The 21,122-nt window shown below is 38.2% G+C and overlaps 1 protein-coding gene across 1 annotated transcript; it reads right to left on the reverse strand.

Annotated features, from left to right (window-relative positions):
• Positions 1-1,980: 1,980 nt before the first annotated feature.
• On the reverse strand, positions 1,981-20,973 carry LOC146002452 (pentatricopeptide repeat-containing protein 2, mitochondrial-like). The gene is made up of 8 exons (XM_083140299.1): positions 20,818-20,973; positions 19,483-19,714; positions 19,176-19,278; positions 14,447-14,641; positions 9,102-9,290; positions 7,198-7,308; positions 2,865-2,972; positions 1,981-2,695 (listed from the first exon to the last, which is right to left on the reverse strand). Exons 1-8 carry the CDS (start codon positions 20,900-20,902, stop codon positions 2,465-2,467), a joined length of 1,254 nt encoding a protein of 417 aa, XP_082996425.1. The 5' UTR covers positions 20,903-20,973; the 3' UTR covers positions 1,981-2,464.
• Positions 20,974-21,122: the final 149 nt, after the last annotated feature.

Consider the following 21,122-nt stretch of genomic DNA (forward strand, 5'->3'; position numbering starts at 1 on the left):
TTTCAAAACTGTGACATAATACTGCCCAGTAACCGGGGGCACCTCATATTGGTAGATCATTCCACAGTAGTAGAAGAAGGAAATCACCATTGTCTTAATCGTAGACGGGACAGCTTTGGCGTCAGAGAACTGGGTGATTTCCAGACTGTGATCGCCTATTTGCTTTCGGCATCGTAGTGGTGAAGCCAACTCTTGTCACCAGTTATGATGGAATTCAGGTAGGCCTTGCCATGCTCCGCTACCAGATGCTGAAGCTCCTGACATACCTCTACTCGCACCTGCTTCTGTTCAGGCGTTAGCAATCTCGGCACCCACCTTGCACATACGAGTCTCACGTGCAAGCGATTGTGCACAATGGTGAACGCACTACCATGGAAAATGTGTAACACATCTGCCAGTTCATCTATTGTTATTCGGCCATCTTCCCGAACAATGATGGCAGCTGTGCACAGAGTGGCCGGAGCACCAGGACCACCCTGCTTTGTGGTTGAAACATGGCCCTCCTCAAACTGTTTGAACCACCAAAATGAGGTTGATTGTGAAACATCTTCACCGTATGCCTGCTGCAACATTTCCTACGCTTCCGTGGTGGATTTCTGCAGACGGACGCAAAATTTCAAAGCTGCATCCTGCTCCTCACGAACAGACTCCATTTTCCATATGCGACTTCTGACCATTCATGTTTAGTTTGTGTGATATAAAAAAAATTAATTCTCACTCTTTTTTGACTAGCCCTTGTAGATTCCTGCTCATCCCTGCTGTTATCTGCGACCAGACTCCCAGAAGTTGCCTCATATCTCTCTTTTCATGTGAAGTGAAGTACGTCACTGACACGTCTGGATTGTAACTACTCCATTGACTTTCAATAGGTTCATTACAACCCAGACGTGTCTGTTACTGTACAAGGTTGATTTTTCATTGTAGACTTTTGGTGAAAATAAATATGACTGATACATGCAATAACAGTCAAGCAGCAAAATGTAGCAAGAAAATCTAAAAGAATTAAAATGCAGCAAAAACCTACCAAAAGTACGAAAATCTTCCCTCCCCTACTTCAAAATATCTTCCTTGCTTTCTGAGCCCTCCACCTTACAATGAAGGTCATCATTTTGAATTTATGAATGCATTCTTATTTCCAGCTTGATGCTTAACAACACTTTCTATTTGTCCACTTTGTACATAATCAGCAACAGAGGTGGGACTCCCTTCCTTAAGTACAAGCCTACCTTGTTGTTAATGTCACGTACTAGAAGAAGGTAACCAATTTTGAAGAATTATTTCTCCTCTACAATGGTTTGAAACACTAAACAAAACACAACAGGAATATTTGCCAGCATATAAGCAATTTTTCCCTTTAAAAATAGCCCTGAAAACTGAGTATCATCTTATATGCCAATATTCAGTTTTTCATTACCTTCATTCACACCATCCGGAAGAAGGAAGAGGCCTATCATTCACAAGTTTGTGAATGGGTCAAAGCTTCATGGGATGTTGTGAAAAGTGAGACAGTGGTTAAGTTATTTTCGAAGTGTGGCATTAGTATTGCACTGGATGGTACAAAGGACAATTTGTTGTATGGGAACTCAGATTCTGATTTAGAATCGGTTTCATTCAAGTGACTCTTCATTTAGCTCTGGAGACTAATGTCTTCATTTCGACGAAGAATAAAATGTAAAAAAAATCTATTTAGATTACTTAATCTATTTTCATGATGAAAGTTGTGTGAATTACTCACAAATTTAATATAAATATATTAATAACTTATGTTTTGCGAGTATCAATGTTGCTCCTGTGACGTTTCGGGATGAAACTGCTCCCTTGTTGAAAGTAGACCTACATATTACTTGTAATTTGAAATACTGTAAATTAATTATAATAAAGCTTTCTTTATCAAAATAGTGCAGAAAAAAGGGGGTGTCTTATGTGCTGGTGCATCTTATACACTGGCAAATACGATACGTATTTACAAGAATCTAAATGAGTCATAACAAACGAAACTTTATTTAAAGTGATTTCATTTTAATATGTAACTTATACATGAACATACATGGCGCCAATATTTATTACAGACCTTACAAATTGCATTTTCACTATACTTTTGCATTCAAGTTTAGATTTTGCATAAGTCCACATCACATTCAAAGAACTTACATTGGTACGCTGGTACGTTGCATTTATGCAAATGAGATTCACAAATTTGCACCCTTTTCACTGAAAATGCGAATTGATGCTAATGATTTTAGTAAAGCACCTCAAATTTTTTGATAAGCCTGCAAAAAAATTGACCGTATTTCTTATATGAGAGGCATGGTCCATCTCGAAGACTAATTTAATCACTCAGTTCAATAGAGCATTAAGTTCAAGTCAACAGGTCACCCTGCACAGAGTACTTGAAAGCTCCACTGGTGTTCTGAGCACAACACACACATTTTTTTTAACGTGCTACCTACATTGTGTTTTTATACTACTCCAACTCATGCAAACCTGGTCGTCTTTGGAATTGTCGGAATTGTGCCCTTTCTGGTCGGAACTGTCCCCTTTCTGGTCGGAATTGTCCCCTTTCTGATTGGAAAGTTTGTTGTGGTCCTCGCGGTCTGTCTTGGTTAAAACTAGCTGCAAGCATTGTTTGATTTCTTCTTGGCAGGAGGAAGTTAACCGCGCTGATTTCTGAGCACAAGTGGGCATCCAATGTCTCCTTCAAAGAGGTAAGAGAAACATTACGAGATATATAAACAGGCTTTATGTCAGGAAAGAATGGAACTAAAGTATGGATGTGACAGAAATGCAAATAATGCCATTTTACAAGAAAAGAATAAACAGTATGAAGCTACTTTATAATCTTAGAAAACACCTTATGTCCTTACCTCAATATTAACTTGTTGCATTTCCAAAAGGCCTTGTTCGATCCGTTCAAATTCTCTTGTTGCCTCCTTGTTGTTTAGCGTCTCTACAGCAGCTCTTACTTTGTCCAACTGAAAGACAGGTTGATTAGCACCAGATTAGGAACGAAAATAATAAAAATTCACACACATGAAAAACTTGATACAAAGTGGCAGTAAAATGCGGTGCAGGGATAATGTACCATTGGAACAGAATAACTATAATGTATTTCAAAAGTCTCTCTGCAGTGGTTACTGTACCTTTTAATCTAAGTTTTAAAAAGTGCAAAATGACAGAAGCATACACTCAATTATGGGCTAAGGATCGGTACCTACTAATACTGATAAAGAGTACAGTAGCGTTCTGTTGACATTTTGTTCCACATGTCATCAACATGTAATATTAACGTGGACAAAAGTCACACCATGTACCTTTCTCAAGTATTCCAAATTTTCAGATGTATTTAGGAACAATTTCTTGCTAAGCTACACTTCCATCCCTGAAGAAGGATGTAGGTAAGGCTGACAACTCAGTAAAATGAAGATGTATTTTGCGACTTTTGTCTACATTAATATTACAAGCTTGGTTAATTTAATGACAAAGATTTGTTTGACTCCTGCACAGGATGTAAATTGCACATGTGAAATGATACTGGCTCTTGGGTCATTCCACATCAAATCAACGCAAAAACTAAGATTTTGACACCCACCAACTCCGATTTCGATTAAATTTGGTATACACCTTTCCTTTATGGTTGAAAGAAACCCCCTAATTTTTTTTCACTATCTCAAACGGTTTTAATTTTACAGCACTTTGAAATGTCATCAAATCAGTGTTGTCTGTCACTCTTAAGACCCTCGACACAAGATACGAGGGGGTGCTGAAAAGTTCGTAGCCCAACCCAGAAGGAGTGCACAGGGAATTATTAAACTTTACAGTTTTAAAGAACCTATCTTGGTATGTACACATGCAAATTTTCATATTAATAATGGAATTGGTATTGTGGTTTTCAGACCCCGGAAGTGGTCATGTGTGCCCAGCCAGCGATTTTCACAAACATCGAGATCAGAGCCGTCATCAAATTTTTGTTCCACCAAGGAAAGTCGTCAAAGCAAATTCATGAGGAAATCAGTGGAACACTATGGGACTCTCCTCCATCATGTGCAGTTGTGAAGAAGTGGGTGGCACATTTTAAACGTGGCGATTTTTCAACAGATGATGCTCCACGTGCAGGAAGTGACTGTCCCCAAAATCGTGGATGAAATTCATGACCTTATTCTTGAAAATCGCACAATCTCAGCAAAACATGTGGCAGAGATTATGGGCATTTCTCGGGAACACGTTGCTACCATAATTCATAATGACTTGGACATGCGCAAGCTCTCGGCAATATGGTTTCCCAAAAATCTGTCAGCAGATCAAAAGCGTGAAAGAGTGAGGACATCAAGGGAAGTCATTGCCCATTTTGAACGCAATACCGACCAATTTCTGTCACGAATATTAACCATGGATGAAACATGGTTGTACCACTACGATCCTGAAATGAAATAACAGTCAATGAAGTGGCGGCACCAAGGTTCCCCTCGCCCCAAGAAGTTCAAGAGGCAGAAGTCAGCTGGGAAGGTGTTTGCAACATTCTACTGGGATAAGGATGGAGTTGTACTCATAGACTACCTGCCCAAGGGTCAAACATTTAATGCAGAGTATCACTCTGCATTACTCACAAAATTGAAAGACAAATTGAAAGTGCAACGCCGCGAAAAATTGAAAAAAGGAATTCTGTTCTTGCAGGACAATGCCCCTGTCCATCGAGCACTGCAAACACAACTGACATTGCATGTTCTATGGTTTCAATGTCTAGATCATCCCCCTTATTCCCCAGATCTAGCTCCGTCAGACTATTTCTTATTCCACAAACTCAAACAACACTTGAAAGGATGCCATTTTGGATCTGATAAGGAGGTGATAAGCGCTACGGAACAGTGGTGTGTGGAACAACCTTCAGAATTTTTTTCACTGGTCCGCAAAAATTGGAGCACCATGCAAGGAAGTGTATTGCACTTCGGAGGGAGTATGTAGAATAACTGTAAAATTTCATCATTCCACGTGCACTCCTTCTGGGTTGGGCTACGAACTTTTCAGCACCCCCTCGTACCATTGCTTACATTTTATTTCTTTTCTCCTTAACCAATGATCACATGTCTTTGAAATTTTACACAAAGTTCAATGAAATAGTGAGGATTTCAGAAAAAAATCCATCAGCATTCAAAAAATTTTACAAATGCCTATAAAAAGACTAATAATGTATTTGTAGCCTAATTTTTGTGGTGGGAAAACTAGGTTATGAAAATCTGAATTTTCATCATGTGGGTATGATGGAACCAAAACCTTTAGATGTTGAAAATCATTGCAAATACATGCTCTTCCTCCACAAAAAATAAAATTTTTGGTTTTTTTATTCTTTTTAACAAAAATTTTACGTTTTTTGGAAATTGCCTAAAATTTCAGGGTGAAATCGTACCAAATGGTCCAGCACTGGTCGCTCAACCATTTTTAAAAAATTTCATTTGTTTGTCGTTGTAATCCCTGTACAAGGGTAGTTCAAAACAGGCATTATTTTTCTAAAACTAGACTTTGTTTGAAAATGGCGGCCATTTTTGTTTCATGACTTGCAACATTTTTGGCCTATGCAGACAGTTGCGATAATTATGATAACTCAGCTAAGAAAAATTATAGAAATCTAGGGTAAAAAACATTGTTTTCACTACATTTCAGGCTACATTTTATGTTCGGTATCTTTTTTCACCACATCTAATGCAAATGGCTGAAATTTAGGGTCAAAACTGACTGATATTCAATTTTGAAGAGAAATCAATGTATAGTATATATATATTTTTAGTAGGTAAGCAATGAAATATCAGAGCTATAATTTTTTTTTAGAGGAAACAAAGTTTCAGCAGAAAATATTTGAGCTCTGTTACTGGTTTCCGCATTGAGTTACAGCTCTTTGAAAATGCCCATTTTTCTCAAAATTTGGGCCCAAAATATATGTCTGGTTGGAAAGGTCTTCCTGATGTCATAGTGTTTACGTCGACGTTTTGTAATCAAGGGGTCCCCGGTTCGATACCCACTTCAGGCACATACTGTTCGGATCCCAGTTTTTTACCCCAGATTTCCATAGTTTTTCTTAGCTGAGTTATCATAATTATCAACTGTCTGCATAGGCCAAAAATGTTGCAAGTCATGAAACAAAAATGGCCGCCATTTTCAAACGAAGTCTAGTTTTAGAAAAATAATGCCCGTTATGAACTACCCTTGTACAGGGGTTACAACGACAAACAAATGATTTTTTTTTTTAAAAATGGTTGAGCGACCAGTGCTGGACCATTTGGTACGATTTCACCCTGAAATTTTAGGCAATTTCCAAAAAAACGTAAAATTTTCATTAGAAGGAAAAAAAAAATAATTATTTTTTGAAGATAAAGAGCATGTCTTTGCAATGATTTTCAACATCAAAGGTTTTTGGTTCCATCATACCCACATGATGAAAATTCAGATTTTCGTAACCTACTTTTCCCATCACAAAAATTAGGCTATAAATCCATTATTAGTCTTTTTATAGGCATTTGTAAAATTTTTTGAGTGTTGATGTATTTTTTTTCTGAAATCCTCATTATTTCATTGAACTTTGTGTAAAATTTCAAAGAGATGTGATCATTGGTTAAGGAGAAAAGAAATAAAATGTAAGCAAGGGTATCTTGTGTCGAGGGTCTCAAGAGTGACAGACAACACTGATTTGATGACATTTCAAAGTGATGTAAAATGAAAACCATTTGAGATAGAGTGAAAAACAATTAGGGGGTTTCTTTCAACCATAAAGGAAAGGTGTATACCAAATTTCATCGAAATCAGAGCTGGTGAGTGTCATGACCTCGTTGAAATGGTGTGGAATGACCCTCTTTCAATACTCAGGGTGTATCTCTACCAGATCTCTGTCACTAACCTGTATGTTTGATTGATTGATAATAGATTATTTTACTTTCTTTTTCTGCCCTTGTCGGCTATTTGCGAAGATGAGGATGAATTGTGATAAGACAAAGGAGATGAAGGAACAAACGCATATGGACAACACACACGTCAGAGACTCATTACTTATTAGTCAGCAAACTGAGGTCCAGAATGTACTATGTGCAAGTGAGGTTAACGTTTGGAGTCTTCGAAAGGGTCACCGCTTACACCCCAATAACCTGTATGTGGTCTCAAGTTTGTTGACAAAATTCTTTACTTTTATAAAAGTCGCACACTTCCTTTACTTACCACATCTTGGAAGACACTTTGTTTCCTTTGCTCTGGCATATCAACCTCCAGGCTAGTTCTAAGAATGGGAAGTGCATCTTCTGGTCGTCCCAAATCAGCCAATGCAGCAATCTGATCAAAGAAAGAACACAGGAAATAAGTAATGTCAAAAAAAGTTATTTTATTTCATTCTTGCATGCCATGGATTTGCAAATGCTCATATACGAGGTGTGACAAAAAAAAAAACCTGATTAAAGTAATAACTCAGAATACTTACATTATTGGTTCCTGTCGGTGGTGTCACCTTCAAGGTAGTCCCCCTCTGCTTCAACACACTTCTTCATTCGCTGCCATTGTTTGTAACATCCCTGGAAGTAATCTTCTGTAAGGGCCTTTAGTACATTTTCAGTTTTTTTTAAACCTCATTAACGGAGGTAAAATGTGTTCTTTTAGTTGAGATTTGATTTTCGGGAACAAAAAAGAGTCTCAAGGTGCCAAGTCAGGCAAGTACAATGGGTGAACACTGCAATTTTTTTTCTAGCCAAAAATTGCTGTAAGGATAGTGCCTTGTGGACAGGTGACCTGTCCTGATGCAAGATCCATCCACTTTCCCACAACTGGGACCTTTTCTTTCGAACTTTTTCACGAAGTTTCCCCAACACCTGAAGGTAGTAATGTTGATTTACAGTTTGTCCGTCAGGAACCCAATCAATCATCACTATCCCACGAATTCAAAGAACACTAGTAGCATTGCCTTAAATTTGGGCTTTGACATTTGAGCCTTTTTGGGTCAGGGGAATTATGGCACTTCCACTTCATGAATTGTCACTCCTGTTTCTGGGTCGTAGGTGAAAATCCAAGTTTCGTCGATAGTTACAACCAAATCCAACAAATTTGGGTCGTCGTCAATCCTTTCCACGATGTCCATACACAATTCCTTTCGGCACTGTTATTGATCATGTGACAACACTTTGGGAACCACCTTCGCACAATTTTTTCTCATTTGCAATTCTTCCGTTAAGATGCGTCTGAGTTAACAAACTCGGCAATTGCTCTAACACTCAATATGTGGTCATTTCTCACAACACGACGAACATTTTCAATGTTTCTTTCAGTCACAGAAGAACGTGGGCGACCTGGTCATTCATCATCATCACAACTCTCCCTACCCTCCAAAAACCTTTTGTGCCACTTCAAAACTTGTGTCCTTGACATGCACACTTCATCATAAACTTCCCTCAACATTTGAAATGTTTCAGTAGCAGATTTTCGAAGTTTCACGAGAAACTTGATGTTAACTCTTTGTTCTACTTTCACGCCCGTCATTTTCTGGCAAAGAACTGACATACGTGTTAACACAGTGACGCTTATCTCACGACTGGCTGGCCCGGGTGAGTCCAATTGACGGTGCTAGGGAGGGCAGGTATGGTAGTTTATCCCTGCAAAAGCAATATGCGTCAAGTTAATTATTTTTAGTAATACAGCCACAATCTGGTTTTTTTTGTCACACCTCATACAACAAAGATATTAAAGAAGGGGAAACAGGAAATTGTTACCAGCTCAGATGTAACTAGGAATTTATATTCAGAAGGGCTCAAACTGATTGATTCTCGCATACAAATTATTTACGTGTTTGTGAATTGAGAAATTTCAAACTTATCAATTGAAACATCTACATACAATTTACTAATCCTTGACATTATACCAACCCAAGAAACTTTAAAAATTAGGTATTCAACATAGATGAAAATTTAACTTAAACACCTGTACTAGCATTGAAATTAAAATATGTTGTTATTTTCTAGTTTGCTAGTAATTCTTACAGACTGCAATACAGTTTCAACACTTTGGAAGCATCCAGTTTGCACAATGAAAGCAGTGCATCCGCACATACATGTGCACAGAAATAAGAAGTATTCACATACCTTTAAATTCCTCACGGACACGTAATTTTGTTGCCTTGCCGCAGAGATGATTTCAAGAGCTGAATGAGGATCATTTTGATTGATTGCCAAACCTGCCACGAAGGTGACTGTTCTCCTCATTGGAATGTGCCCTACCTCAAGTAGATCCTTCCATAAATCCATGGAATACTTATAACTTTCTGGTGTATTCTGAAAATATGAAACGTTTCTATGTATTAATTTGCTACAATGCATATCAATTTACTTCAGTTTTCCTTTAAAAGTTTTTCTTGTATGTACACATTGCTTGCAGGAAAATAATTCTATACACTTTGTGAAAACAATGATGAATTTGAATTACCTGATGATATTTGGGATTCATAATTTTAAAAAAATCTGAAATAAAAATAAAACAGACTGCTTTTTTCACAGTTAAGTTGCTATATTACAACAATGTAACATTGACAACATCCATTAAATAACGGATTCTTTTTGTTTAAAAAATTACTAACCATTGTTATAACTGTATCTTTAGCCAAAATGAAAATAAATGTCTGATGAAAGGAACATGTGTTCTCCTGAAACGTCGCAAAGAAAAACTGTTTTCTTTTGCTTGTAATAATCGTAAACTACAGGAAAATAATTTCCTTTAAAATATTAAAAATTAAATTGAATTAAAAATAATAAATTAAATCAAGGAAACCACTTTGGAGACACCATAAAATTTGGACACTTTACACACCCTACAAGATACCAGACTCAACAGAATTTTTTTTAACCAATACTGATGTATTGGTACAGAACTGCCTCAGCATTAGTTTTGCAAGTGCAGCCTATATACTATGTGTGGGGTGGCTGGAAAGTAACTCCTATTGAAAAATACTTGTAGTGCCGCATTTACACGAAACAATATGTATTGTGATCCCTGAAGTGGTACAATATGGTCTGATACTGTATGAGGTGCCAAGCTGGTATTCAGTTACTAAGTAAGTGTGGCATGGCCGTGGTGGCTCAGTCGGTAACGCGTCTGACTACCATGCTCAAGGTCCCGGGTTCGATCCCCGGCCGGTTCAAACCCGGGAACTTTTCTAACGGTGGAAGCGGCCCCGGCGCCTACCCAGCGTCGAATAACATGGGTACCTGGGGGGAAACCCTGGGGGGTAAAGGCGGTCAGGAGCGTGATGCTGATCACATCACCCCCATTCACAACCGGATCAAGAAAGTGTGGGGCGTTACCCCCACACCCCCTATACGCCTTCATGGCGTGGTGCTATGCACAGGGGAATACTTTACTTTATTTTACTTTAAGTAAGTGTGGCAGCCCATGGTACAGATGCAGAGATGCTGGCAGGATGTTCAAGGACCTCATATTTCAGTGGATGCCAAGACCATGAACTGCAATTACATGATGATGATCTGTGTTAGTCACTTGCAGATGCAGAATGCCAGTTTCTGATGGTGTTGGCATCCACTGAAGTACGAGGTCCATGAACACTCCTCCACCATCTCTGCATCTGTACCACGGGCTGCCACACTTCGTAACTGAATGCCAGCTTGGCACCTCATACAGTATCAGACATCAGGGTCATTATGGGCTGCTCTTGTCACCATGATGAGAGAGCACAAATTAGTAATTAAATTGTACCACTTCAGGGATCACAAAAATATCGAAAATCATTTATCCAGAAAAAAAAGGGGGGGTATTTTCATTCCCAAATCCTGGCAAGTGAAACAATATCCACAAAAGATTTCTTCCAAGTTTTCTAGATTTCCAGGTTAGTGGAGATGCTGATAAATAATACAGGGTGTCTCAAAAGTAATAGCGCAAACTGACACAGGTGAAAGTACACGATAATAGAAGCAAAAAAGTCTTTGTAAACATGGGTCTGCAAACAAGCAGTTTTCAAGATAATCGCGAATGTGTGATTACAAGCCAACACTGACTTTACTGTTTGTAAATGTCGTCCTAGTTGGTAAAATGCTAATAATGTGTGCGAATGTGTGGGTACAAGCCGTACCACCTCTCGGAAATGTTCTGTTTTGTAAACGAAGAGCAAACTTCGGACCATGCAAGGAGTAAAGCACTCCGTGTTTGCAAAATGCAATGATGCTTTTATTATCGTGTACTTTCACCTGTGTCAGTTTGTGCTATTACTTATGAGACACTCTGTATAAGAATATGTGGTAGAGTCACGGATGCTTCTGGGTTGTAACAATTCCACTGAAAGCTAATGGACTGTGACTGTACATACAGTGATTGATTTTTTTTCTTTTGGTGCTTCGGCACTTTAGGCCATTTTGCACCCTTCAATATACACAGGGAAAAATCCCCTTATCTACAATTCTTATTTATTAGAATACGTACGTGAGTACTAAAATGGTCTAATTAATTGTCAACCGCGTTTTTTATTCACCTTAACATGAAATAAAATTCTTACTTAAAAATTTAAAACAAAGGGTGTAAAAAGTCCCTTGGGAAAAAAATAAAAGTGCAAGGTTGTAAAGGAATGTGCACACGAAAAACACAACACATTAAAAAGTAAGAATAAACGAAAAGCTTTCTCACAGACAGTGGAAGAGTCTGGCTCTTTGCAAAAAGCTAAAAACATTTAATAAAATTTGATCGTCATCCCCAACAGGGAACACAAATGGTTCGGAAGATTTAAAGTCTGCCGAACAAGAATGTGCCGAATACTTAAAATTATGTTACAAACATGATACATTGGAGGGTCCAGCCCTTGCAACGAGTAATCATGCATTAGATGGCTGTGTCCAATACGCAATCAAGTAAGAAGAACCTTTCTCGACAAGAGGGACTGGACAAGGAACACTATACACCCATGGTGGGCTTAATAGCGTGAAGCATGTTCCCCGTTAACGCATCCCACTCTTCCTGCCAAGTGTCAAGGCAACAATGAAAAACATTCTGAAAGTCCCTAGCTGGCATAAGGTGGACGAGAACATCGTCGTATGTACCAGCAGACATGGCGGCAGCATCGGCTGCTTCGTTCACCTGTATGCCCACGTAATTAGGGACCCAGCAGAAACGAACATCAGCACTGGCAGATAAGGACACAAGCCGGCGAAGGTTGCACTACACTACAGGATGTTTCCAAGTCAGCAATTTCAGACTCTGGAGCATACTGATGGAATTGGTGCATGGAAGGGATCATTGAAAAGCATGAACGTCGGCAAAGTCCACGGTCTTTAGGACTGCATAAAGTTCTGCCGTGTATATCGAACCCACAGGATGTAAAGCATAGCTGTAACTTTCAAAGTCCAAAACAAAGGTGCATCCAATTGATTCGACAGATTTCGACCCATCCATACAAAACAAGTTAAAATTGGAGTACCATGACCGAAGTTCTAAAAACCGTTGCTGGTATATGACCATTGGTGTTTCTTCGCTTGAGAGAGCAGTCAGAGATGAATGTATGAAAGATGCAGGAAATTCCCATTCATTGGGAGAGGCAAAATGAGTGGGGAAATGCCAGGCAGATCACTGTCAACACCAGGTTTAGTGGCATGAGGATGTGGCCGGTACAGAGCCAGAATCCTCTTGTTGGAGTACATACAGAGTAAAACCATGACTTTATATTTGTGGATTTCACATTTTCCTACAGTTTGTTTTTTCACCTTGGTCCACTGGAAAATGTAAAAATCAAGATTCCATCATGTTCTCTTTTCTTTCTATACCATGTAAGGTTGTGTGAATGTCTAATTTTATTATTCTGTAGTATGCACAGTGATTATGCTACTTCTACGAAGTACACTGATTACAAGTAAACTTTAAATTACCTACTTTATAGTCTGTTTTGTAAACCTTCATTACTTTACTCCTACTTTCATTGTGACAATCATACCTATCTACCTATAATACAAATTAGCAAAATTTACAATTAATTGATTTGAATATAGATTTGCTATTATTACAGTGAAAATTCAAAGCAGTTCCTTTCTTTTTTGAGATGTAAACCAACATTCATACTTTTGCATACATTTAAGTGAAAATGAAGACTTGACTCTCGGTCTCTCTACCAAACTTACCCTGGTTTGGTTGTTTCTTACACTTACTCTGTTTTAGATGTATGGGAAATGATTACCATGCTAGAATCTGTTGCATTTGAAACACTGATGACATAGATAGTACCTCCCAACATAGAGTTATTATTACTTTCAGTTGAACATACGTGGGTCGTTAAATATATAAGTTTCCGTATGATGTAAAAAATTTTATTTTTAAGATACATTAGAAAACTACACATACATGTGTAGGAGGATCCTTCCTCACTTCTCCACATAATCCCCATAGAGATTCAGGCATTTGTCTCACTGTTGCACCAATTTGTCCATACCCTTTGCAAGAAAATCAGGGCTCTGGCTATTGGGCACTAATCTCACATTCCGCCTCACTTCGTCATCTGTTTCGGAACGGTAACCTTGCAATTCAGACTTTAACACTGGAAAAAGATGGAAACCACTCGGCACTAAATCGGGGCTGTATGGAGGCTGGGGCAGCTGTACCCACCCCAATTCTTCTATTTTGTGTTGTGTTTGCACTGCTGAGTGGGGCCAAGCGTTATCGTCAAGAAGAATGACACCAGCTGACAGGAGACCTGGTCGCTTATGTTGAATTGCGTTTTTCAGTTTATCCAATGTTTGACAATAACGGTCAGCATTAATTGTTCTTCCTCGTTCCAAAAAGTCCATAAGCAGAATGCCCTTAGCATCCCAGAAAACGGTCACAAGCACCTTCCCAGCTGATCGATCCGTCTTGAACTTCTTCTTCACAGGAGTCTGTTTGTGCTTCCACTCCATGGATGTTCTCTTGAATTCGGGAATGTAATGATGGACAAATGTCCCATCCCCTGTCACAATGCGCATGAGGAATGCATTGCCATCTTGCTGGTATCGCATTAAACCTTCAAGGCTGCAGCCTATTCTCATCAGTCGATTATCGCGACTCAGGTGATGAGGAATCCAACGGGCACACGCCCATTCATATCGAATGACAGAACGAACTTCTTCATTACTCCAACTTTCCAACACGCATGCACCATCCATGCTTCTGAACTCCTTATGACGCGAGCCCACGTTTTCCGAACAAGCATTTACTTTTCGCACTTGAGCGCATGCGCCTTCACGTCTGATAACGAATCGATTGTTGTTCCTTGTAGACGAAGGATGGCACTTGTCAACCATGTGCTTCTTTTTAATGGCATTGCTTTATACAATATTTCATAGCACGGGAAACGTATATATTGAACGTCCCTAGTAAGAGATTTCAATAATGATTTGTGTGTTCAATTGAACATGCAGGATATTATTGTACATTAGAATACTCTTCTCACAAAAAGTAACCTAACCTTTTTGTAGCAAGCTGCTACAGCCAGCACCACAGAATTCTTGGGATACTTTGTTCCTTGTAGTTGCTTCTCCTTGATTACTTCAAACACATCCAACAGGTCATCGTATCTCCCGTTTCTGTAGAGCAGATCTAGAAGAATCTGGAAACTATTGAGTTGGTCAAAAAATCCATCCAACTCGGGGTCTTTGAATGCCTGAAAGAAAGTGACATCTTCATTATAGTACTGGAAATAGAAGGTAAGTACGATAAAGATTTTTCCTCTGTGGTGCACAGAGTACCCGACAGTTATGTGAGCAGTGGCAGCTCAAAGTCATGCTTCTAGCCTAACGAGATGCCACATGACCCAATAAAAAAAAATCTTAAAAAAACATTTTTGCCTTTAACTGAATATGAAGAACTTTGTACAGATAGCAATATATTCCAGATTTTGATGTTTGAAAAAAAAAAAAATTTTGCCTTTAACTGAATGTGAACTTTGTACAGATAGCAATACATTCCAGATTTTTATGTTTGCTATCTCGCTTGGAACTTGAAAATTACATTTTCATGTAGATTCCACCAGTTAGCAGAGAGTTTTTCTTCTGGATTCTAGCAGCTACAAGCTAGTAGGTATGGGCCGATAAGAAATACCGATATAACATTTACCGATACCGATCAGATATAAAATTAGAAATGGTGATCTCCTTAATAAATGTGTCTTTCGAGGTGACTGCAATGCAAAAGAAGTTGAATATTTAGACAATTACTTTTTTAAAAATTAAGGCATCGAGATTATCCATAAAAATTGCAACAAAATGGCAGAATTTTGCACTAAATTATAAGATATTTATCGATATATCGGATCATTAAAATAATCGGCAATTTTACCAATAAACCGATATGCCTGTATCGGCCGATACCGACAGAGTACCGATTAATCGGTCCCATCCCTACAAGCTAGTGTGTTCCTTCAGTTTCCAAATGTATGATATTACTTTTGTTTTAAATACCTATGTGATAAATAAATAAGTACTTCTAATGTGTAACATTTTTATTTCAATAAAACTGGACACTTGTCACTAACTAGTATGATGTAAGGAAATAAATAGAAAAATATACCTAAATATATTGTCGAATTGTACCAGCTTGCAACCAGTCTGTCTTTTATTGCATTTTGGAAATCTGTCCACCCTATTCTAAATCCCCTTCTGAACAATATCTCTCTTTTCTGTCTAATTCTCCTTCAAACAGTGGTTTGGTTGCAGTGTTGCCAGTGGCAAAGTAGCGATTTTTACTAGATCCATCTGCCCGAATTCTGCCTAAATCTAAGTAAACAACCACAAAAGCTGATGATACCTAAGCAATGCTGTGTGGCAAGATCTTTTCACCAACTGAATTCAGGCTTGCGGAACTTTGCAGTTTTCCAGTTAAGGAACAACCTTATACAGTGTTTGTTAAAAAGCTTCTTCTGAAACAAATCACACACAGATTATCTTTTTTTTTTTTCTTGTTTGTTTCTAAGAACATAAAAATCCACATCCCCCTGCTGTTAGGGGTGAGCGATGCATGTCACCGCACTTCCAAAAGAAGTACTATTGAATTTTTCATTTGCATTCATTTTTTGTGCAAACGTGATTGCGTAAGAAAAGAAGATAAACCTATATTAGCGATAGTTTGATTCAAATAAGCTTACGAAGTACAGAAAAAAGGAAACAGAATGGTCAAACGTGGACTGCAAGGTGCAAGCCTGCTGTGTCCCACGGAACACAGTTGAATTTCTTGTGTGACCACAACGTTCAACTGATTTCCTGCCATAAACTATTGCCCGAGAGAGTACAGAAACTATAACGTGATTCACTGTGAAACGGAGACCCCAAATTTTAGGGTACACATGTTTGGGCTCATGCACTTGGGTTTTACGATGTGTTAAATTGAGAAAAGAAGAGAACTGACTGTGACAGGGAAAGTTGTCCTGGGTCGATATTCCCTCTTGTGTGAAACACATCCACAGCTGAAATCGAAATAAAGATCTGGAGATCCTTTATTTTCATTCCTCAAAACCCCTCCTAGAGAAGGAACGTTTACAGATTTTACCACTATGCCACTGGGCTAACAAGTTTCAAGTCATTATCGTTTGAAGCAGTAGTGCAAGTGGCTTTAATCAAATAATTCATTTGCAGTTTAAAATAAAGAAAAAAATCGTCTAACAACATCGATAAAAGTAGTGAGTGGCGAAAGGGGCTTCTGTTCTTTGAAATCAATCAAGACGTATTTGAGACAAGATTGCCCAATATCCAATGGGTTGGGGGATGTCTATGCAAATTATCCTAGTGTGGAATGCTTTCTTGAGAATTTCCTTAACCGGGAGTGATAATGTTACCCCACATTCCTCCCACTGACCGCTGCTGTCCTCCTGAGAATGGCTCCTGCGGGTGGCCCTGATTTGAGAACCAACATGTATCTTTAAGAGCACTCACCACAGTCACCACGTGTCAAAATTTGACTTCGATAACGTGACTGAAGACTTTGACACACAAAAGGCGAGAGATTGTGAGCATGAAAAGTAAACTATACGATTTTTGCCTTCATTGTATTCTATATATTTTCTAAATTAATGTCCCCTACGATATTTTCTAAAACCAAATGGAATGTTCATAATTTTACAATACCAATGTGTGAAGACTGCATAACACTTTATGGAGTAATTACATGTATATACACATATACAGTCTCCACCCTCCGTGTTAGTTGTTATTACAGCATGCTACAACACCAGGGCTCCCGGGTTCGAATCCCAGATTTGGCATGGGTGTTCTTTGTGAGCGTCACTTCATGAATTTTATCTTGTCATTTATCTTCATCGTCATGATTAGCCAAAAGTGGCAAAAAAAAAAAAGAGATGCTAAACAACAAGGTGACATTATGGACTAGAGAAACTTTCACAGCGTGCAGAGGACGTCAATGCGAACAACTTTCCTTGGCGTTTCATTTCTGCTTCAGCCCTCAAAAATAGCATTTTTTTTAAAATTCTGTATGCTTGTGGCCAGGCATCACATTCAGAGTTACTACGATAGTACCAATTTTCATGTCAGAAGACAAAATTTTAGTCCGCTGCGTACCGGAAAGGATGGACCTCAGGATATAAATATGAATAAAACTTAGGTCTTTAAAGTAACGATAAGCAGCAGCATACCTTAGGTTTCCAAACGTATAAAAAGGTTTTACATTTCAAAGCATGTGTGTACATTTTAATAAACCTGGGGATTTGCCCCCATCCCCCTGCAAAGTTATGCACGAATTAAGAGAAAGGGATAATATTGAGGGGTTTCATCCTGTCTGCTAGCATGACCCCGTTTCCATAGAATACTGACGTCTTTAATATGTAATCTGACAGAAAAAATATCACCTACATACACACAAGCTCAGCTCCCAAAGTGTGGAGGGTGAAACGCAGCGGGATGATAACCTCTTCAGAAAAACAGCTAGGATAATTTGCATAAGCATTCCCCGTATAATCACCACTTCTATCTCTAAACTCAATCAAGTATCCCCCAGCTAGGAATTTCAACTTCAAAATCTACACAAGGAAGATGGATGACCCAGTTATCACACACACACATTTCCATCACCTCACCCCACAGATAAGAGTTCCATTTATGTGAGGCACGAACTAAACTCATCCACGGAAATTTACCAAAATAACATGCAAAATTCTTGAATTTTTCGTGGCCTTTTTTCTTCTTCTTCATTCTCAACATTTATTTGATCACCCCTACTTAAGTATAGTTGCAAAATGAAGAAAATTGATATTTTTATTCAATGAAAATCCCCTACCACAAGGCCGGTTACGATGAAAACTGAAGGTATACTTTAACAAGAGATTTAGACTAATATTTTTTACAAAACTTCACGCATAGAAGAAACAAAGCATACAAATTTTGGTAAGAATTTACAATACCAGACCCCTCCTCGATTTTTGTAATATTTCGCATACTTACTAATTGAGGCCTCCTGATCACAAATTTGAAGTTAAAATTTGGGGGTCATGTATAGAAATTGCAAAATAAGCTAAATTGAGTGAGGAAATTTTGCCGTTACAGTACTACGAAACTAACATTTTTATCGGTCCGTGATCGCAATTGGCCCACAAACTATTCATGAATAGCCCCACGAACCATTCCCGGTAAGGTAAGGTCAGGCAAACATAGTTAAAATTTGGGGTCGTAGAACAATGCACAGGGAAGCCCCACAAACCATTCATGGTTAGGTTAGGTTAGGTTAGGGAAGCATAGTTAAAATATGGGGTCGTAGTAATATCAGGAATATATACATTTCATTATAAAACAAAATATTGCAATAACCATTGTTTTCGTGGAGAAATCCAGGGTAGAATCCGATCGCAGACCACTCAATTTCACTTATTTTGCAATTTCTGCACGTGACCCACAAATTTTAACTTCAAATTCGTGATTAGGAGGCCTCAATTAGTGAGTATGCGAAATATTACAAAAATCGTGGAGTGTTCCGGTATTGCAAATTCGCTCCAAAATTTTAACCACAAATCCATACAATTTTAGATTTCCAAATATACAATTTTATCAAACCACAGTACAATGTAAAATCACTATACTGTGAAATTATTGGCCAAAAGCAACATTTCTTGACATTCTTGACTGGTACACACCCTGATTTAGAAAATGCAAGAAGTAACCGAATGAGTTCCTAAAAATCACAGACTCAACACTAACCTCAAGAGCAATATCTGCTTTGTTGAGGTAATGAAACATCCTCATTACAACTGGACCAAAAATAAAGCTCCCAAATCTCACTTGTTTGTTCTGTTGGCTGAACCTGTAATTAGAGAAACACTGTTACAGAAGAGATTGTGATGAAAATAAAAGTATTAAATGCTTCCATTAGATGTCAATTTCCACAACAAAACCTGAAAATTCTGTTTTCTATTATTCCTTTTGATGAAGAATCAAGGCTATAACAATTACTATTTCATGCAGAACAGCACATAACCAACCTCAACATCAGTAATAATAACCATACCTTTTCATCATTCTCATTATTAAATCCATATCCTCATCTGTGGACTCGACTATGTGAAGCATATTCTTAAGGTCCTCTGTAAAAATCATGTTTTTGGAGCTGTCCTCTGCATACTCACTCATCTTGTTGCGAAACTTTTCTGCCATTGATAAGAACTGGGTTTGAACTCTCTCCCGGGTCTTAACATAATTTTCAATTCCTAGTGCTGCCTGGCTAAACAGTGTTCGAACTCCTGAAATGTAAGCAAAAACTAAATTTTTTGAAATTCAAAACAACACTGACATACAAATACACATTTACTGTTTAGGTAAAATTTTCAAAGACTGGAAACTTCTGTAACTCGTTTATTTTGTAATTGTTGACATTCGTACTTACCTATTCTGTACTGCGAAAGATTGTTTAACAAGGGATTTAGTTATTTCAACGAAAATAATTAATCTTCCTTGTTTTTCCCCTTCCGTAGGAATTTTTCTGTGAAAATGAGTGCTAATGGAATATAACTTAACCGCGTAGGCATACCTCGTCCCCGTGATGGTTCGTGGGGCTAACGTCAACCATCCACGTGTAGCCCCAAAAACCATTGATGTTTAGTCCCAAAAATTCACGATAGCCTCACGAACCATCACAGGGACGAGGTATGCCTATGAGGTTTGGTTAGTCCTGTTAGGTTAGGTTCCATTAACACTCACAAACATGAATGAACGGTGAAATAACTTGACTGATGAGAGAGAACACTTGTACGACCTATCACAAGTCTACAGAAACTCAATTACGTAAGAACTTTGTCCTGTAAATTTGAAGAAATCCGTTTCCCGGCTTTCAAAATTTTACCGAATAAATAACCAGAAAACATAAATAACATAATAAGAAATATTATAGAAGAATAAGGTTGTGGAAATATGATTTAGGTAAGATAAAATGGTAAAATAATTGTTTGACTATTTATTTGATGGATTTGCTTTATTTTACTTCGCCTCTTGTGCCACTTTTCTGCGAAGGGGATGAGTGAAATTGATAAATGGACACTCGTAAACATCCATGCTCAGGCCGGGATTCGAACCCGCGAATTTAAATATTTAAAACCGACCTCTGATGATACTTTAATAATGGATTATCCATTTTAAAGTCTTCGCGAAGAGACACGATTACGAATCTATCTATGTTAGAAGTACAGTGTGTCCAAACCAAGGATAAGTTCGGAATTAAACAACCGAAATTTGGGCCGCCGCATGCTCATTTTTTTTATCCACTGTACATGGTAACATGATTAGGCCACCCGTCATCTACATGCTACTAGGATTTCTTTTCCGAAATTAAGACATGGGATTTCCTCACCTTGTTGTAATCCTGACCGGATATATCCACTAGCTGCACAACGCGAAAGTATAAACATTTCAGTCCTTACCGCATGTGCGAACATCTTATCTTTACCGGTTTCGCTGTTTCGTGAATCGTGAAGGAAGGTGTATTACAGATTATGTACAGCAGAGCACAGATTACAAAACCAGTCACGACGATAACTGTGACGATACTTTTCCATTCGTCGTTTCTGACAAACTTTGCATTCAGAAAACTAATATAGTTACTGGTTGACTTTGACTGTATACAGATAAACTGCATACGGAGTGTGAAGAGATTAG

The sequence above is a fragment of the Lepisma saccharinum genome, chromosome 1 (assembly GCF_977018435.1).
Source record: "Lepisma saccharinum chromosome 1, izLepSacc3.1, whole genome shotgun sequence".
Lineage (NCBI taxonomy): Eukaryota > Metazoa > Arthropoda > Insecta > Zygentoma > Lepismatidae > Lepisma > Lepisma saccharinum.